Source organism: Dreissena polymorpha, chromosome 2, assembly GCF_020536995.1.
Source record: "Dreissena polymorpha isolate Duluth1 chromosome 2, UMN_Dpol_1.0, whole genome shotgun sequence".
NCBI classification, from domain to species: domain Eukaryota; kingdom Metazoa; phylum Mollusca; class Bivalvia; order Myida; family Dreissenidae; genus Dreissena; species Dreissena polymorpha.
In genome coordinates, this window is record NC_068356.1 from 123,576,511 (window position 1) to 123,596,252 (window position 19,742).

The window sequence follows — 19,742 nt, forward strand, 5'->3', positions numbered from 1 at the left end:
GAGATGTCCTCTGGGTACTCAACAAAATTACACAGTTAGTGACTGTGTCAAGTGTGACTACGGTACATATGGTGTTCTTGGCTTTGTCAACGGTGTTCAGGAGTATGTGTGCACTTCCTGTGATTTAAATCGTGGCACCTTCATACGAGGGGCCGTTCGAAAGGAGCAGTGCTATGGTAAGGGAGACAGCTGTTTATCTATGTGTGAATATTATTGTATGTTATTATTTTGGTCTCTTCTTGCAGATATACATGTATATGAGATGCTCTCATTAGCAAACACTTGTCACAGTTTACTTTCTTGAACATTGTTCATGTTTAAAACGTGCCTGAAAAATGAATTACCACTTAGTACTCACTCAATCTGTCAATTACCTGAGGTCACTGTTTCCCTTTGCAGACGTGTGTCAGGCTGGGTATGTGTCGAGGTTCGCCCATGGGTTGGCCCCATGTGACGCCTGTGCAGTGGGATTCTATTACAATACCGCCACTCGGAGATGTGACTCTTGTCCTGCTGGTACTTCCACTCTGGCATCTGCCAGTATAGGGGCATCAGCCTGCATACAGACCACCCAAATCCGAGGTAAAACAGACATACATTTAGCAGAGTTGTGGGAAAAATTATGCTCAATGCATGTGTGTAAGTGCCATACCAGATTAGCTTGTGCAGTCTGCACAGGCTATAATCAGGGACGACACTCTGCCACAACTGGATTTTTGTTTAAAGGGACTTCTTTCAAACGTAAGAAAACATACAAGCGGAAAGTGATTTTATTGATTAGCCTGTGCCTACTATTGCAACGGCTAATCTGGGATGACACGTTTCAAATAGCTGAACTGGCATGCCCGTGAATGGTTCATATCTTGCTTTGTAAATGATGCATTGCAAAATGCTGGTACACATTGTTCACCTTAGGAGGCACTATTAAAATCAAGTAATGCAACCTTCAATTTGTCTATCTTTCAAATATTAAATATTGAAGAGTTTTAATGGGTGTGTATATGTGTGTATATAAAACATTCAATTATAATTTTGTTTGACAGATAACTGTCCACTGGGGAGCTTCCGTAACCAGACAATTGGGTCTTGTGAGGCCTGCCCATTGGGTACCTACAGCACTGGAGAGGAACTGAATGCCTGCACACAATGTCCGAGTGATACGTCAACCTATTTGCCGGGCGCAACCACCAGTGCAATGTGCACACGTATGTCGGAATGTTTGCCATTTATTTGACAAAATTATTTGTTACCTAGAACTGCCAATTACAAACAAAATATAAATATATTTTCAAATCAGTTGAGGCAAAGAAGTCCACAATATTGGTCCTTTGTTGTGTGCATTTTTTCATGTTAAAAAAATCCAGAGAATACCTGTCTTTTCTTTATACAATGTTTTTTTTTGTTATTTAGCCTTGTTCTGGGCAAATTGGGCTTTGTTTAAACCAATTTATTTTAGCTCAATTGCATCAAAAGCCTAAGGCTTATTTGAAACTCTCTCAAGTCCATTTCCTTGGCCTAGAACCAGTACTTAGTTTCTATGGGGGAGATTTAAAGAACCCTCCTACAGTGGGGATTGAACCTGTGACCTCCTGGTCGCTAGACAGACACCATATCCATTACGCCACAGCGACTTTAAACTGGGCTTAATGCATGTGTAAAAAGTGTGATCCCAGTCTGGCAGACTGCACAGGCTAATCAGGGACAGTACTTTCTGCTTTTGAGGAAGTTTTCATTTTTAATATAGTCTTCTACACAAAAATCCAACTTAGGCGGGAAATGTTGTCCCTGATAAGCCTGCCCAGACTTCACAGGCTTGTATGGGACCACACTTTATGCACCTGCACAAAGCTCAGTTTTCCCAGAGCACTGCTATATTGTTTGTTCATTTTCAGGCAAATGTGCCCCAGGATTTTTCTCCTCCAATGGTCTATCGCCATGCACTCCATGTGGATTAGGTCAATTCTCCACGGCTTTTGGAGCCACCTCATGTTCAAGCTGCTCAGCGGACCATACCACTCTGTCCATCACTGCTATCTCATGTGTCAGTAAGTGGTTCTTGGTGATAAATTCCTGAACAGGATGCTGTATTCACATTATTCCTTTCCCAATTATACGTATTTTGACGCATGTGTAGTCCCTTAGAAAGTTAAATTTAATTAAAGACCTTTCTTACTAAATTCAAGTTTTAAAGGCTTCTTTTCCAACCTTTAGATACTGATGAGCAGCAAACAGCATAAAACCTGTTTTGGTTTTATGCTGTTTGCACCTATCCAGTTTCACTTTGTTTCTAAGTGGGAAAGGGTTAAGCTATATGGATATATCTTGCTATATCATGGTCATATTGGTTGCTATTGTGTTTTTTTCTGACTTGACATTGTTTATTGTGTTTTTAAATATATAAATTTAGAATGTTTACTTGTAGTTCAAATACATGTACATACACTTTTTTCTTATGTCATTGGAATTGATAAATATTCAAGACTGTCTTATAATCTTGTTCCAGCTTGACTGTTAACACTATTTTGTTTACGCTTTTAACCACTCCAAATGTATGTTATTGACAAACAAACACTTTGTTAAGCCGCAATATTTTCATGTACTACTATGCAGGAATGTGTGCGGCTGGAAGGTTTTCGTTCTCTGGCAATGAAGGTGTGACTGGTTCAAGTTGTAGAGCTTGTCCTCAGAACTACTTCCAGTCGAGCATAGGCCAGACCAACTGCGTTCAATGTCCTTCCGAGACCAACTCTCAGTCTAATGGTCTCATTAATGTCAATCAGTGTCTAGCAGTTGGTAAGTTTACATCTTCCATCCTTGCAAAGTTGGCATTTAATATGCAAAAAAATGGCACAGTGTTTTTTTTTCTACTTTTTCTCTTCTAAATTATTTGATACATATGTTAGTTACAGTGTCACCTTTAATATTTCTGCATTTTGATTATTGTTATGATTATTTAGGAACAAACAGTATCTCAGATTTTGACTGATGGATTTTATTATTATGTAGGATTTTGCATTTAAAATGTTAGACATGTATTGTGCAATGTCTAAATTTCTCAAAAAGGAACTGAACAAATGTACACAGTTGCTAAATATCATTCAAAATTTTGGTTTCAGATTGTACAAGCCGATGTGTCAATGGGGGAACTTGTATAAAGCAAGACAACAGCTTCATATGTCAGTGCATGCAAGGTAAATCTGTATACACACATCAGTTATCAAGTACATGCAGTCTTTAACATCTATGGCAATAATGGTTGGTACATTATTCATATTTAAAGCTTTATACGAAATAAATAAAGTTTTTCATTCTTTCATTGTTTTGCATAACATTTAAGTGCATATCTTGCCACTTAAAAAAGTTTTTATCTGTGAACATGTTGAAATATACTAAATAAACATGTGATTTATCCCAAAACACATGTTTTGTTGTCTATTGTTACATACCTTAGATGCTCCATTATCTACCTAGTTATTTACAACCACAATTACTGATATGTTCAGGTTATGAGGGGGATACCTGCCAGATTGTGACCGATGTGTGCGCCAGCAGTCCGTGTTACAATGGCGGAATATGTGCAAGAAGCATTGGTTCGACCCTTGGATATACTTGCACATGCAATGGTAAGTAACTGTTGGTGGATCAATTTTGTTCTTGTTTTATATATTTATTTTATAACAAATGTTACCATATTTTGCTGAACAAGTACAACAACCAATATTCACATGTGCAAGCTAACAATTTGAGCATTGTTGTGGGCTACATATTGTCAGCATGTTATTGCTTTATTTGAGTAACTCACTTTTGAGTTATCAACATGTTTTGGTAAACAAATATCTTTCTTTCATTACAAATTATTGGTTGAGAATCTTTGATACTCATTGTCTTTTTAAATCAGAAAATCAGATATCAATACGTTGACCAAGGATTAATAGCAAAGTCCCAGTACCTGTTTAATAAAAAATAGTTTAACAAGTCACCTCTTGTCAAATCACCGAATAAGTAATCACAGAAAGAGATTTAGTAAAGAAGCGTTATCAATTGTTTTGCACATGTAAATATTTATATATATTTATGGTGTTAATGAATGTGTTTGCTTTATTATATATAATCAGCCTCACCTTTTTGTGAGCATGAATTGTTTGCCTTTGGCCTGTTAACAGCAATCATTTCTGAGACTTAAGATCAAGAAGAAAGAAAATTCTTCATTAAAAATATCCAGAAATTTCATTTACACTTATTCAAACTTTACACAAACCACCTCTAATTGTATATTTCTTTATGAAGGACATTTTGTTACTGACATAGGTACCATTGGTAGCCTGTACGTATATAAAGTGAGAGGTGTTTGTTGTTTGTTTTAAGTCTTTTCTATCATAAAGGTTTTGAATTGTTTGGTGAATGTGGGATCTTGATATTTGATGTGTTCTTGTTTCCCTGAATTTGGCATCGACTTAATATGGAGTTTATTGTCCCCTACCGGAGGGGATTTATGGTTTGCGCTCTGTCTGTCTGTCAGTCTGTCTGTCAGACTTTTCTGGATCCTGCGATAACTTTAAAAGTTCTTCATATTTTTTCATGAAACTTGAAACATGGATAGATGGCAATATGGAGATTATGCACGTCAATTCGTTTTGTTCCTACATCAAGAATTCTGGTTGCTATGGCAACAAATATATAAAAAAAATAAAAAATCTGACAATGGTGGAGTATCACCGGTAGGGGACCATATTGCTTGGCAATACGCGTGTATCTTGTTAATTATAAATTCAAATTTATAAGATACATTACAGAGAATCGTATGGTCAATTACATTAATTGCAAATGCTTTTCTTGTCCCCCACAGCAAGAGCCACTGGTTCCCGTTGTGAAACGCTAATAAAGACTTGCAACACCAGTGCTGCCGCACCAACTTGTCTGAACGGTGGTTATTGCATCAACCGCTGGCAGGAACCAGGTTATGAGTGCATGTGTCCCAGCGGCTTTAGTGGAGCTAGGTACTGGGCATTTGTTTTGGTATTCATTCTCATTTATAAGTGGTTTTTATAAGAATTTGAACCTTTTTAAAACATTTTAACATTTGTTTGGGTACACAATTGACATATTAGTCAGTACTCAAAGACAAAGAGTGATGGCAGTATCTGTCTTGTGATTCATTCTGAATATATTTTGTTCTGCAGGGAGTTTTATAGATTTTAGTAAAGTTTTTGCATTATATATTCATATTGAAGTTAAATGCAATTTTGTAATTCTTTCTTGTCAAACTTGTTTTACTCATTACACATTATCTTTATTACATCAATCCTTAGCCAAAGGTAAGTTATAGCAACAAACAGTTGCTCCACTAAATTGAAATACACACACCCAAACATTTTATGGTTAATCTGTGACATTGTGCAATCAAACTAAATAATTATTTGATTTGATTGATTGCTGTAATAGTGTGTAAAAAAGGCTTCGTCATGGGAAAATATGTCTTTTGCATTATGCGACCAGCGTAGCTCTAGACCTGATTGCGTAATGGCCCAGTTTGGTGAGACTGTACGCTATCTGCTGTCATGCATGGTTTGATGGTCTCATAAGCAGACAGGGTAGCTATTGACCCAGATGTGCAGGCTGGTGTGGAGCTACGCTGGTCGTATATGGCTTAAGACCCATTTTTGTAGAAAATAAAGTGGTGTGCTTCTGAAATATATGTGCATGATTATGGCATGATTTTTTTTATATGTATGCTTTTGCCTGTGTTTGTGATTTGTATCTGTTGGCAGTATTTGCCATAATTTTTATGGCCTCATAATAATAACTTTGTACATGTCAGCAAACTGCAAAAATAATCATTCTGTGTTTGATAAGCAGTCAAGTAGTAGAAGCATCTTTCAAGATCTACCTTCCTTGAATAATTTGTAGTGGTTTGTTTACTCATCTTTCAAGATCTACCTTCCTTGAATAATTTGTAGTGGTTCGTTTACTCATCTTTCAAGATCTACCTTCCTTGAATAATTTGTAGTGGTTTGTTTACTCATGCTTACTAATATACTTCGAAGAATATCCATAATTTACTGATATAGTGCATACTGTTGTAGAGCTGAATAATAATTTTCCATTTTACATGTTTCGTATCTTTTTGTGGTGTGTGTTTTATGCACACATCTAATGTAAACAGAGTAAGTGTACAAAGTTGGATGTATATAGTGTCCTTGTATAATTACACTCATTTATGTCAATGAGAAAATATGGTTATTCATTATACTTAATCCATAATATACACAGTTCCTGGACTTCTAAAAATCCGGTGTGCGGTAAAAATGCCAGAGGTAAAAATGCCATAGGTAAAAATGCCAGAGGTAAAAATGCCAGGGGTAAAAATGCCAGAGGTAAAGTGGTAAAAATGCCATAGGTAAAAATGCCATAGGTAAAAATGCCAGACGTTATATAGTAAAACAGATTTTTGAGCAATATTTTTTAAGGGTATTGAGTATTGTACAGAAACATTTTTTTTTAATTGATCATGTTGTTAATGGTTGGGAATTTGTGTTTTTTTGATGAATTGGTCATTAAAGAAATCTTGTTAAATTCATTGTAAAAGGATATTGAGTATTGTACGGAAACATTTTTTTAATTAAACATGTTGTTTGAGAATCATGTATCAGTAATTCATGTATGACTAAAGATTCACATGCTTTTTTTAAGTAATAAAAGATTCAAATGTGTCTTATTTATATTGTTTTTGTGTCTTAAATGTGTCTTATTTATATGTGACTACGTGCTTTTTTTTTGAAGAAATGAAAGATTCATATGTGTCACATTTGTATTTTATCCATGTCTTAAATGTGTCTTATTTAAGACTACATGCTATACCGCCAGTGCGATGCAATAGATCTTATTTCTTAATCTCCACTTTGACACTTAATAGCGCTGTCTTTAATTAGGCTACCTCTATTTCAAGGACAGATTACTGAAAACTAAATAAAAAAGTACAACGGATCCATGTTGATGTTGATTCTAGCTAGATCATATTGAGGTAAATAATATTAGTTCGGAATTATACAATTGCGTATGCTATAGTTAGAATATATAGACATTTATTAACATTTATTAACTGTACTGATATCCACATAAAATAATGATTTTACCTGTATTATATGCCATTGAACGTGTTTTTAAAATAATAATGGTAAATAAAACGGACGCTTGCAATTATTGTCATTAAATATTTCAAACGATATAAATATAAAACAATGGTAGAGTGTTACTATTTATTGAAGTTTTTTAAGGTACACAACAATATAAATGAAATCAGTTATTTTGGCAGTAAATCCAATTCTTCCAATACAGTAGCCAGGTGCCTGTGTATTGAGCTAATAAGATAGTGATCAACACAGCAGGTTGCTAATACACAGTGTAGACTTCCCCTGACTTTCATTCGAGCACAATAAATCCCAATATTATAAAGTTAACAGAACAGAACAGCGAGTTTATTTGTGACATAAGCATATACAGCTAAACATCAAACAACCATAATAATAAATACACAATACACATGCATCAAAATAACACCAAAAATATGTTTATGCATTTTGTACAAATATATGACTTGTGAGAATGTATGATGTAAGAGAAAGCTCTTTCTGTTTTAACAAAGTTAAGTGAATTTTTAAAATCCGCAATTGATAAAGAAAAAAATACAGTTAGATGTAATGTACAAAATTTTAGTTGTGGGGGGGAAATTTACTCTCTAAAAAATCTTTGTATTATCGGCTCTAAGTTTAAATGCTGTTATTAGCTAGACGTATCAATACATGCCTCTTTTAATAATAAATGTAAACATAATCACCATCAAAACCCTGCTTGTTTGTCACATTGCTTTAATAATTTATTGTCCTCAAAAATCAAAAGATTCCATTGCAACAATAAAAATCCAATAGCTTTTAAAATGAATTTAACAAGTTTCCTTTTATGACCGATTCATCAAAGAAACAAAAAATTCCAACCAATAAACAGAATGCATAAAGCACAAAACAACAAAATTACAGTCTAAATGTATTAGTAAGACACTTGAACAAGTTCAAATAAAAAATTGTTTTCGAACAATACTCATTATCCTTAAAAAATATTGCTCAAAAATCTGTTTTACTATATAACGTCTGGCAATTTTACCTATGGCATTTTTACCTATGGCATTTTTACCACTTTACATCTGGCATTTTTACCTATGGCATTTTTACCTCTGGCATTTTTACCTATGGCATTTTTACCTCTGGCATTTTAACATACATTCAAAAATCCATGATGGTTTGGTTGCCTGCGAGGATTCACTTTAATATACACTGCATGTGTTTTAGGCAAAATTAGGTCTCCTTCATATTAAAATTTACCCTATTTGTTTATCTGAATTATTTAAAGTTTATATATGATTTTTTATACATGTATACCCGTTTTTGTGGGTAAGTAATAAGAAGAAGGCATATAATATACACCAATCTCTGTTTTACTTCTTAAAGGAAAGATAACATTACGATTTTTATGCCCTCCTTCGGATCGCACTGTCCGTCTGTTGGTCACACTGCGTTTAGGTTTCGAAAAATGCTCATAACTTTTATGTCGCTTGAGATGTAACATTCATATTTGGTATGCATGTGTATGTGGACAAGGCCTCTTCATATGAACATAAATTTTGACCCCTTTGACCTTGAACTTAGGGTCGGCGTTTAGGTTTCGAAAAAATGCGTTTAAGGTTTTGAAAAATGCTCATAATTTCTATCAAAGCGTTTATCGGGGGCATATGTCATCCTATGGAGACAGCTCTTGTTTTAATTGTTATTATTTATTTATTCACACACATTCTATAATGTTATGGTATAATATATAGAGGATGTTTGTTGGATTCGATGTAATATCGATTTTATTTCACGAGTGATCATACAAAATAATATTTTCACAAGTGGCGCAGCGACAATTAAAAATATATATTATTTATGATCAGGAGTGAATTAAAATCAATATTCCATCGAATCCAACAATGTTTCTTTTTATTTTATGCTTTTTCCACCTTTTATTTATGTTGTCAAAGAGTTTTACTGGATAATTTTGCTGAATTTATGAAGTTTTTTTGTCGAAAAAATGATGTCATTACACATTTTAAAACAGTGAAATAGCAGTTTTAATTCACGGATATTTCTCTATAAACCACCGGAAAGCATAAAATAAAATTCTTATAATGAAGCAGGTGGTAATGCACCTATTGTAATAACTCCAAGTTTTGAGATACTTAAGTTTTCAGACACCATCCGTTTTTTCGCAACTTTTATATTTCGGTCATCCATAGTTTTCCCCATAATAAAGAACTTAAAACTTTTGAACAGTTGAATCCAGCACTAGTGCTGCAACAATACGCGAAAAAGCGTATTGCGATATATTGTCAGCTCAAAAACCCGTATTGCAATATATCGCAATATATTGCTTACTTGTACCAGAATTATAACTCGACAATTACCCGATAATCCTGTATATTCCAGTTTTAAAGCAAATTCTGGTAAATGTTTACTATAAAAATGCTCAAGAATAACACACAACACAAACATTCACCAATTTTCTTAAATATCAAATACATTTTGGCATTTGTTACTATTTAAAGATGTGATGAAATAACTTCCAATTGGGCGTTTTTTTCCCACTGAACACGCGTAAATCGCCTGACGTGATGTTCCCGTTTTATACAACACAAATACACCCACACTTTGCTCGCGACGTTCTATATGTCTGTATAATTTTTGCGCGCTTTTTATTGAGAAAAAGAATAAAGCACTTTTTTTATTGTCGTGTTAGCATTACATTTCGGAAGCATGTTTCCGAAATTCGGATTACAAATTTAATAATGCTCATTTCAGAATCGAATGAAAACATTTAGTTGTGCATAATTAATTCAACGATAATTCGTTTAAAAGCATAGAATGCTCCCATGTAACAACGCTACTCTGTATAATAGACTTTTTAAAATGCCATTTTTACGTAACAATTTATTTTTACAAAATACCGCTTTGTTTTGTTTACCTTGATATCACTATTTTGGGTGGCTTTTCTGAAAGAAATGTAGATGCATGTTTGCAAAATTTTCATACAGGTATGACGAAAATCGTATCGCAATACAATATGCGGATTGCTCTATAATCTTTCACACCAATTTTAGAAGTTAGAACTGTAAATTGGAATTTATATGTGTTATATACATTAGTTTTGCTAGATAGCTTTAAGATTACGCAGCTGCAATGATCATAGTAAGAAAATATATTGAGTTCACAGCTCTCTGCACAACTTTGGGAATTATTTTATTTGTAAATTTTCGGACACCCATATTAATATAAATTATTTTGGAGTTTCTGAAAATTTAGAGTATCTATATTATCTGTATTAGGCAAAAGGATGGGATGCTGATCAACAGAATTTTATTTCTTTTTTAGCGAACCTGAGCACAATGTGCTCATGGTGAGCTTTTGGGATCGCCTTTTGTCCGTCGTGCGACCGTCGTGCGTCCGTCGTGCGTCCGTCGTCAACATTTTGCCTTGTGAACACTCTAGAGGCCGCATTTCTTGTCTGATCTTCATGGCCGCCAAGGGGGGGGGGGGGTCTTTTTCCTTATATTTGTATAGTAAGAAAAGCTTGTGAACACTCTAGAAGTCACATTTTTTGTCCAATCATCATGAAACTTGGTCAAAACATTGGTTTTATGGATATCTTGTTATGATATTTAGGCCGAGTTCCTTTATGGTTGCGGTCTGTTGAAAAACATGGCTTTAAATGGCTTTATAGTGTAACCTTGCTTACACTCTACTATGAAATTACTGATGTACACATTGAATGAAGTTTATGCATATTATGATATTCATGATCTCCATGCAGTCATGTGTATATTAATTCTGCCGATAAGATATACAGTTAAATTGCAAAAAAAATAAAATTTATTTTTGTTCCTTTCTGAAGAGGATTATTATGTTTATGATTGGTTGGGGATGAAGTGCAACAAATATATTTTTTCCATTTGAAAACCCTTTATGAAATAATCTCAAAATTTTAAGAAGTAAAATTGATTTCACAGAAAATTACTTTAGGGAGAAACAACTGTATATAACAGTTTAGAGTCAGGCCCCAAATTCCTCTGCTGGCCACTTTTCACACATTTTGTTGCATGTAATTTAATGACCTCAGACCAATGAAATAACCATTAGCCACAGCAGGTACCTCATTATCTCTGACAGTTGCTTGATGCCTAACCCCTTGTTTACAGCCCTTTGCAGTGAATAGCAAGGAACAGCAATTGCTATACAGTGGTATCAATATAGAGATAAACACATAAATACACCTGTCTGGCATTTATTTTCATATAAAAATCAGCATGCTGACTGCATAAAAAGAACAGATTACAACATTGAAGCAAGCTCTTGAAATAGCAAAATTATGTACTTATATATTTCCAAGAGAGGTTTATAGGAGGTTTTGGGGAATCCGATAATGACGTCACGTTTGTGCATGCTAAAATTTTGGCCGTCAAAACTGCAGCCATTCTGCTATTGTTTGCATGTGATGAACCGCATCGTGATAAGGTTACAATCATATTCGCAACCGTTTTGAAGAACAAAAAATACTCAGAACTTGAAATTCTTTCAGATTAAAGTGAATCCAATGAACGAACACAAATAAGGACGAAAACAAACAACAAATTGATTGAATTTATGTAATCAACATATAGAAACTGTTTTGAACCTATTTGTCTGTAAAAACTTGCCTTGTTACAGATTAACTAAATCCTCTTGATAAATGTGAATGCTTTTATTTAATTGTTCACACCAGTTTTGACACTCTTTGTTTCAGCATTTTTAACCCAGTGTTTAATTGCCCCTTTGTTTATCACAAACTGATTATCTCGATATGATCGGATACTGTCCAGACAATTACTATGAAAACAGTGTGTAATAAACCCAGGGACCTATACTTGTATGACTCTGTATGGGGTCTCTGCATAAACCACATGTGTTTGGTCATTAAACACAATTTATGATACCTTCATGTCATCTCTTGGCATATTAAGTCAAAAACTTATTAAACAGTTGCTTTAATAAAATATTTGAAAATAGAAATTTGTCCGAAATGGATTAACTGCTAGGAGCTATTAAGTATATATAATAGCCAGTTTGAACATAACAATAAAGTGTTTTATAACTATACATGTAAAATATTTTACAAATTTACTGCTACACAATTAACGTATTTAACGGGTACCTGCTAATGTAAACTCTGCTATAATGTGTAAAGATCGTGCGTTACTGCAGTGTTCGAAACATCATCATGAAAACAAGCAATCGCGTTTGGTCATTATACGGATATAAAATACTTGCCTAAAATAAATTAAATATGTAGATTTATGGTATCATTAAATGCTAGATTTGTATCGCTTATTATCACTAGAGAAGAGTTTTCAATATACATGTACATGCAAAGACAGTTAAATTTGCACCATATAAATTCAGGTGTTTTTTCAATTGGAATGCTTAAATTTATTAATATTTTCATTCAATGTAAACGAAACGAAAATTCATTTAATGTAAAAGAAAATTAAAAACTACATTTCAAGATTGAAATGTATTGAGCTATTTAAGGGCTTTGTTTTATAACTGATTCAATACACCCCTTACATTAAATTTCAATCTCTGATGAAAAATAACACTATCACATCCACACCACTTATAATAATATTCAAATTATTGTATGTTTTATAATTTTTGAAATATTATTATGCCCCCCTTCGAAGAAGAGGGGGTATATTGCTTTGCACATGACGGTCGGTCGGTTGGTCTGTCGGTCAGTCCGTCCACCAGGTGGTTTCCGGATGATAACTCAAGAACGCTTGCGGCTAGGATCATGAAACTTCATAGGTACATTGATCATGACTTGCAGATGACCCCTATTGATTTTGAGGTCACTAGGTCAAAGGTCAAGGTCATGGTGACCCGAAATAGTAAAATGGTTTCCGGATGATAACTCAAGAACGCATACGCCTAGGGTCATGAAACTTCATGGGTAGATTGATCATGACTCGCAGATGACCCCTATTGATTTTGAGGTCACTAGGTCAAAGGTCAAGGTCACGGTGACCTGAAATAGTGAAATGGTTTCCGGATGATAACTCAAGAACGCATACACCTAGGATCATGAAACATCATGGGTAGATTGATCATGACTCGCAGATGACCCCTTTTGATTTTGAGGTTACTAGGTCAAAGGTCAAGGTCACGGTGACCCGGAATAGTAAAATGGTTTTCGGATGATAACTCAAAAATGCATATGCCAAGGATCATGAAACTTCATAGGTAGATTGATCATGACTCGCAGATAACCCCTATTGATTTTCAGGTCACAAGGTCAAAGGTCAAGGTCACAATGACCCAAAATAGTAAATGATTTTCGGATGATAACTCAAGAACGCTTTTGCATAGGATCATGACACTTCATAGGTACATTGATCGTGACTTGCAGATGACCCTTATTGATTTTCAGGTCACTAGGTCAAAGGTCAAGGTCACAGTTACAAAATACGTATTCACACAATGGCTGCCACTACAACGGACAGCCCATATGGGGGGCATGCATGTTTTACAAACAGCCCTTGTTTATTAAAGTCTTACTTAAAAAAGAATACGAGTATTTATAGTTTTGTTTTATGAAATTGTAAGTCTTCCGACGACCTTTACTCTGATACAATGTAATTGGCTGCAATCGAGAAGTTGACGGCCAATCTATTTTTAGTAACGGAAAACCCCTCTTGTGACGTCACACAAAATCCTCCTATACAATATATATAAATTAAATGGGCGTGATATTTCATATTTCTTAGCTTTAAGTTCAGTGATGCCTGATTGAACTTACTCAATATGGCTATTATTTAACTTATAACTATCACAAAGTCAGGGTATATTATGAATATCAAGAAGAAAAAGTAAAGATATGTACGTAAAAATATCCTTTACAGCTTAGGCAACGACTGTTGTCAAAATTCAATTTTATTGATCAATAAAAAATAGATTGAAATATTCTCCAACTTTACTGTTGAACTATCTTGTCTACATGTACACATATCATATCACAGATATACTTTGTTCAAGAATTAAAGAGATAGAGAAAATGTACTTAAAACCAACTATTTGCGATACTTATGATATTAAATGCAGCTTGTATTTGAGAATAAATTTCACAATTAAAATGCATTTTATTTTTGCATTGGTTGTAAATAAAGAGTAGAAGCGTAGAGGAATAGTTTACAAACAACACTTACAATGTGAATAATTAACAAAAATTAACTCTTAAATGAAGTATGAAATTTCATTTTAAATCATAAATACAGATTGATATACAAAAGTCATGTAGGCCTACATGGATGATATGTGAAATACTGTATTATGTGAAAGTCAGAAATACCATTATTCTAATTAATTTTATATACAGACATCATGTATGATATGTGAAATGCAGTATTACTTGAAAATCAGAGTATGCAAAAACAGTGAAAACGTATTTTAATAATAGAGCACACTTAGTCTGTACCACCGCCTGTCTGCTCAGCACTCGTCCTCTTTAGAAGATTTTACACTAAATAATCAAACTATAAAGCACAAGTTAAGTATGTACGCCCGTCTGTATGAAGTACTTTTATTATTTTGAACTCCACCTTCCCAGAATAGTTTTGTTCCTTTGGGTCTCAGGTGAGCGTCGTAGGGCCCATGGCCCTCTTGTTTTGGTCTGCTTTCCCATTCTAGAGAGCATTTTTGTGTATTTGCCCATAATCTTAACAGATTTTAATTAGTGATAACAACATAATAAATTATGAGTTTGTTTTTTCATTTCATTGTTCTTCCAGGTGCAATCAAACTGCAAACATCTGTGTCACCAATCCATGTAGTTCAGCTGAAACAATAACATGTATGGACTCAAGCAATGGACAGAATCTTCGCAGAAGGTGCATTTGCAGGCCGGGATATGGTGGAGAATCATGTGCCCAGGACATAAGTGAGAAGCAGTATTATATTATTTTGAGTTTTTTAGCTCACCTGTGATCGCCTTTTGTATGTCATCCTTCGTCATTATTTGCCTTGTTTACACTCTAGAGGCCTTATTTATTGTCCAATCTTCATGAAACTTGGTTTGAACATGTGTCCCAATGATATCTTTGACTTTTTACGAGTTTGAAAATTGTTCCGGTTGGTTGAAAACATGGCTGCCAGGGGCTGTGGCAGTTTTTCCTTATAGTGGGGGACATATTGTTTTTTTATGTCCCCCACTATAGTAGTGGGGGACATATTGTTTTTGCCCTGTCTGTCTGTTGGTCTGTTGGTCTGTTTGGCCCAACTTTAACATTTTGCTATAACTTTTGCTATATTGAAGATAGCAACTTCATATTTGGCATGCAAGTGTATCTCATGAAGCTGCACATTTTGAGTGGTGAAAGGTCAAGGTCAAGGTCATCCTTCAAGGTCAGAGGTCAAATATATGTGGCCAAAATCGCTCATTTTATGAATACTTTTGCAATATTGAAGATAGCAACTTGATATTTGGCATGCATGTGTATCTCATGGAGCTGCACATTTTGAGTGGTGAAAGGTCAAGGTCAAGGTCATCCTTCAAGGTCAGAGGTCAAATATATGTGGCCCAAATCGCTTATTTTATGAATACTTTTGCAATTTTGAAGATAGCAACTTGATATTTGGCATGCATGTGTATCTCATGGAGCTGCACATTTTGAGTGGTGAAAGGTCAAGGTCAAGGTCATCCTTCACAAGGTCAAGGTCATTCTCCAAGGTCAAACGTCATATAGGGGGACATTGTGTTTCACAAACGCATCTTGTTTATATTAGAAAATGATGATGCAGTATTGATGGTCTAAATTATTTTTTTTATAATTCTGAAAGTGCCTAAATCCGTCAACCTAATAAAAACCGTTCAAACTGCTCGGGAACATAATTTGTTTCACATACATGTAGTTTGTTCTTCAACGTGACTTTCTTATTGTTCAGAAAAAACAAAAACACTATTTGTTTATACAGAGTAATGCTCTCAGTGCTTTTTTTCATTCAAAGTTGGGTCCGGTAATCCGCCCCATTCCCAATTTAAAAAAGTATATATTTTTTCCCAAATTGGAGCTAAACATTCCAAATGGAAGGTTTGGCCCCCCCCAAAAAAAGTAAATAAAAAAAAAAAAATTAGATCTCAATATTTTGTTCATCTCCCATCCATATAAGTTCAACCTTACTAAATATAATATTGATAACACTTGTATTCTCAATGATGAAGCATTTTTTAGCAAAACCACAATAATACTTTTTCCCAATTTTATTCAAAATGCCGCAAATTTTCCCAATCCAAAGGGACCCGGTCCCATTCCCAAAATGGTGAAAAAAACCCACTGAGTTCTGTGTTTTTTAAGGGACATGATTATGCAATCGTAGATCTAGAAGCGTTTTAAGCCATTTATAACTTAATAATGACTGTTTTTGACTCCAACTCAATCCTTAGCTTTATTTTGATGTTTGAACCGTATTGCAGTGTATTTAAATTCTTCTAAGTATTTCTTATATTTATATTTTATTTGTAGAGGTTTGAAACAGATGCCTTGCAAAGGGGAATGAAGCACGCTTTTTGAACAATAGGATATGAATAGAAAATTCAGTAAATTTAAGTTATATTAATTAAATGTTCAATATGCAATTAAGTGTTTAATTTGCAGTTTTCTGTTTTAAAATTTAAACACAAAGAAAGGTTAAAGAACAATAAAGGTGTTTGCACTCCTTAGTCTATATGATGACTCAAATTTATCTTGGACACAATGCGGGGCCTCACAGTTTTGTTTGCTTCGCATGATTCATACATTCCGACTGTGACATATATTTACATTTAGAGCATACATTGCCACTGTGACATATATTTACATTTAGAGCATACATTGCCACTGTGACATATATTTACATTTAGAGCATACATTGCCACTGTGTCATATATTTACATTTAGAGCATACATTGCCACTGTGTCATATATTTACATTTAGAGCATACATTGCCACTGTGTCATATATTTATATTTAGAGCATATATTACCACTGTGTTATATATTTACATTTAGAGCATACATTGCCACTGTGTCATATATTTACATTAGAGCATACATTCCCACTGTGACATATATTTACATTTAGAGCATACATTGCCACTGTGTCATATATTTACATTTAGAGCATACATTGCCACTGTGTCATATATTTGCATTTAGAGCATGCATTCCCACTGTGACATATATTTACATTTAGAGCATGCATTCCCACTGTGACATATATTTACATTTAGAGAATATATTCCCACTGTGTCTTATATTTAAATTTAGAGCATACATCGCCACTGTTTCATATATTTACATTTAGAGCATACATTGCCACTGTGACATATATTTACATTTTGAGCATACATTGCAACTGTGTCATATATTTACATTTAGAGCATACATGGCCACTGTGACATATATTTACATTTAGAGCATACATTGCAACTGTGTCATATATTTACATTTAGAGCATACATTGCCACTGTGTCATATATTTACATTTAGAGCATACATTGCCACTGTGTCATATATTTACATTTAGAGCATACATTGCCACTGTGTCAAATATTTACATTAAGAGCATACATTGCCACTGTGTCATATATTTACATTTAGAGCATACATTCCCACTGTGTCATATATTTACATTTAGAGGCTCACTAACACAAAAATTCTCAAATATTTATTTAATCCACTGATTAATTATCCAATATTTATTTAATCCACTGATTAATTCTAAATGTGTTTAGTCTTGTCAATAATTCATAAAAAATAACAAAAACATAGTTTCCTTTTAATTGATATATGTTTTAATTTTTATTTAGATGGGTAGATGCAGATTTAAAATAGTGGAACTGCAACAGAGACTATAACTGATTGCAACACATGCGTAATTTGAAACATTTATATGTTTGTCAAAATGTTTTGTACTTATTTTTGTTACAGATGAGTGTCTTTCCAACCCATGCATCAATGGTGGAACATGTGTTGATCAAGTTAACGGTTTCCAATGTGTTTGTAAGTCATCATACACTGGTGTATTTTGTGAGGCGTACATCAACCCTTGCCAGTCAACCACATGCAGTGGCCAGGGCTCTTGTGTGGATATATATCGTTACGGCAAACATTTCTGCTCCTGCAATGCAGGGTACACAGGTGGTAAGTGTCTTGTTTGTTTGTATGGCTTTTCACATATTTTTTAAAGTATTTCAGTAACACTGTGGCAGTCAGCTTAAATCCAACTTTTCTGGTAAGCCAATACCAGTGCACATACTGCAACTCCTGTAGATAAAAATGTTCCTACTTGAATCAGAGGGAAGAATTGACCTAGAAATAATTGTACACCCAATCACCATACAAGTGATTTATCTGGAATGGAACAAGCAATTATCAGATTGCTAGTCCAGAGGTATATATAGTGAGATAGGTTGTTACGTCAAAGTCTCATTTCTCACTTCTGTCAATCAACGCACACATATCTTGATTTGACATATACTGTAAACTTGCATTGTGTCACCTTGCACTCTATTTTATTTTCATAATACTTTTATCAACTTAAAAATATTAGTAACAAATCTGTCTGATACAATGTAGTTGTTTTTTCCAAAAAGTATAGTGTTACAAATTAATGCTTTAAAGCATAAAATGAAAAAAGTGTAAAAATCTACGTATTTCCTAAGGCAAATTTCCCCTGTTTTGAACATTATAGATATTGTGTTTTAAATGTCAAGGTTAAGATAATTATATAACTTCTTTTATTAATTTGTGTAAGCATTTTATGATAGTTGTACATAAATACAATATGTTAAATAACTTTATGCAACATCTCAAATTATCAGCGGCAACATGGTTATGGGGTATTTATTGGTGGGAAGGGTAATCTGTTTGAACTTGAGTAGGATGGATACACTGTACAATTCTCTAAGTCATAGGTGAATGCTGTGGAATGAACCTGGCCAAAATGCAGATGGTATAAAGCTGATCAATATTTGAAAATTCTAAATTTACTGTCACTAGAAGTTATTAATACTTTTACAAACTCTCAAACCATGTCAATAAAAACTAATCTTTGCACACAACAAAGATAAAAATGTCCGACTCAAAGGCAAAATCGACTCAAGGGTGAGTTACCCTACTGTGGCAATAGAAGCTGTAACCTTAAATTGTGTGGTGAAACAAATTTGTTTTCATATTTTGGATCTAGGTATTACCATAGACAATTTTATTTCTCAAAGTTTGTATATTCCTTCTGGTGTTATTATTTAAAAAATATTTATAAAATGATGTATGACTAGTGATTGGTACTTTCCTCGTTTTCTGAGGGGACATATCAACATTTGTGTGCTTATTATCCCCCGCCATAGGCAGAGGGATATTGTTTTGGCATGGTATGTCCGTCTTTCCGTCAGTCAGTCTTTCTGTCCGTCCGTCCGGAGCCATATCTTGGAAGTGCTTTGGCAGATTTCATTGAAACTTGGTATGAGTATATACAGTAAAACTACGATAACTCGAGGAAGCATGGGACCCACATCGATGCTCGAGTAATCGCAGGTTTCGAGTAATCCATGGTATTATTTGTTTTCACTGTCTCGGTTGATAATGCTAA

General features: G+C 34.1%; 1 protein-coding gene across 1 annotated transcript in view; it reads left to right on the forward strand.

Annotated features, from left to right (window-relative positions):
- Window positions 1-19,742, forward strand: part of LOC127870048 (uncharacterized) — a 99,476-nt gene that overhangs the window by 32,744 nt on the left and 46,990 nt on the right. Inside the window, exons 30-38 of the mRNA XM_052412708.1 lie at window positions 400-582; window positions 1,044-1,205; window positions 1,893-2,045; window positions 2,611-2,793; window positions 3,117-3,191; window positions 3,504-3,623; window positions 4,847-4,997; window positions 14,906-15,054; window positions 18,083-18,295. Coding sequence (XP_052268668.1) covers window positions 400-582; window positions 1,044-1,205; window positions 1,893-2,045; window positions 2,611-2,793; window positions 3,117-3,191; window positions 3,504-3,623; window positions 4,847-4,997; window positions 14,906-15,054; window positions 18,083-18,295 — 1,389 coding nt within the window. The remainder of the gene's footprint in view (window positions 1-399; window positions 583-1,043; window positions 1,206-1,892; window positions 2,046-2,610; window positions 2,794-3,116; window positions 3,192-3,503; window positions 3,624-4,846; window positions 4,998-14,905; window positions 15,055-18,082; window positions 18,296-19,742) is intronic.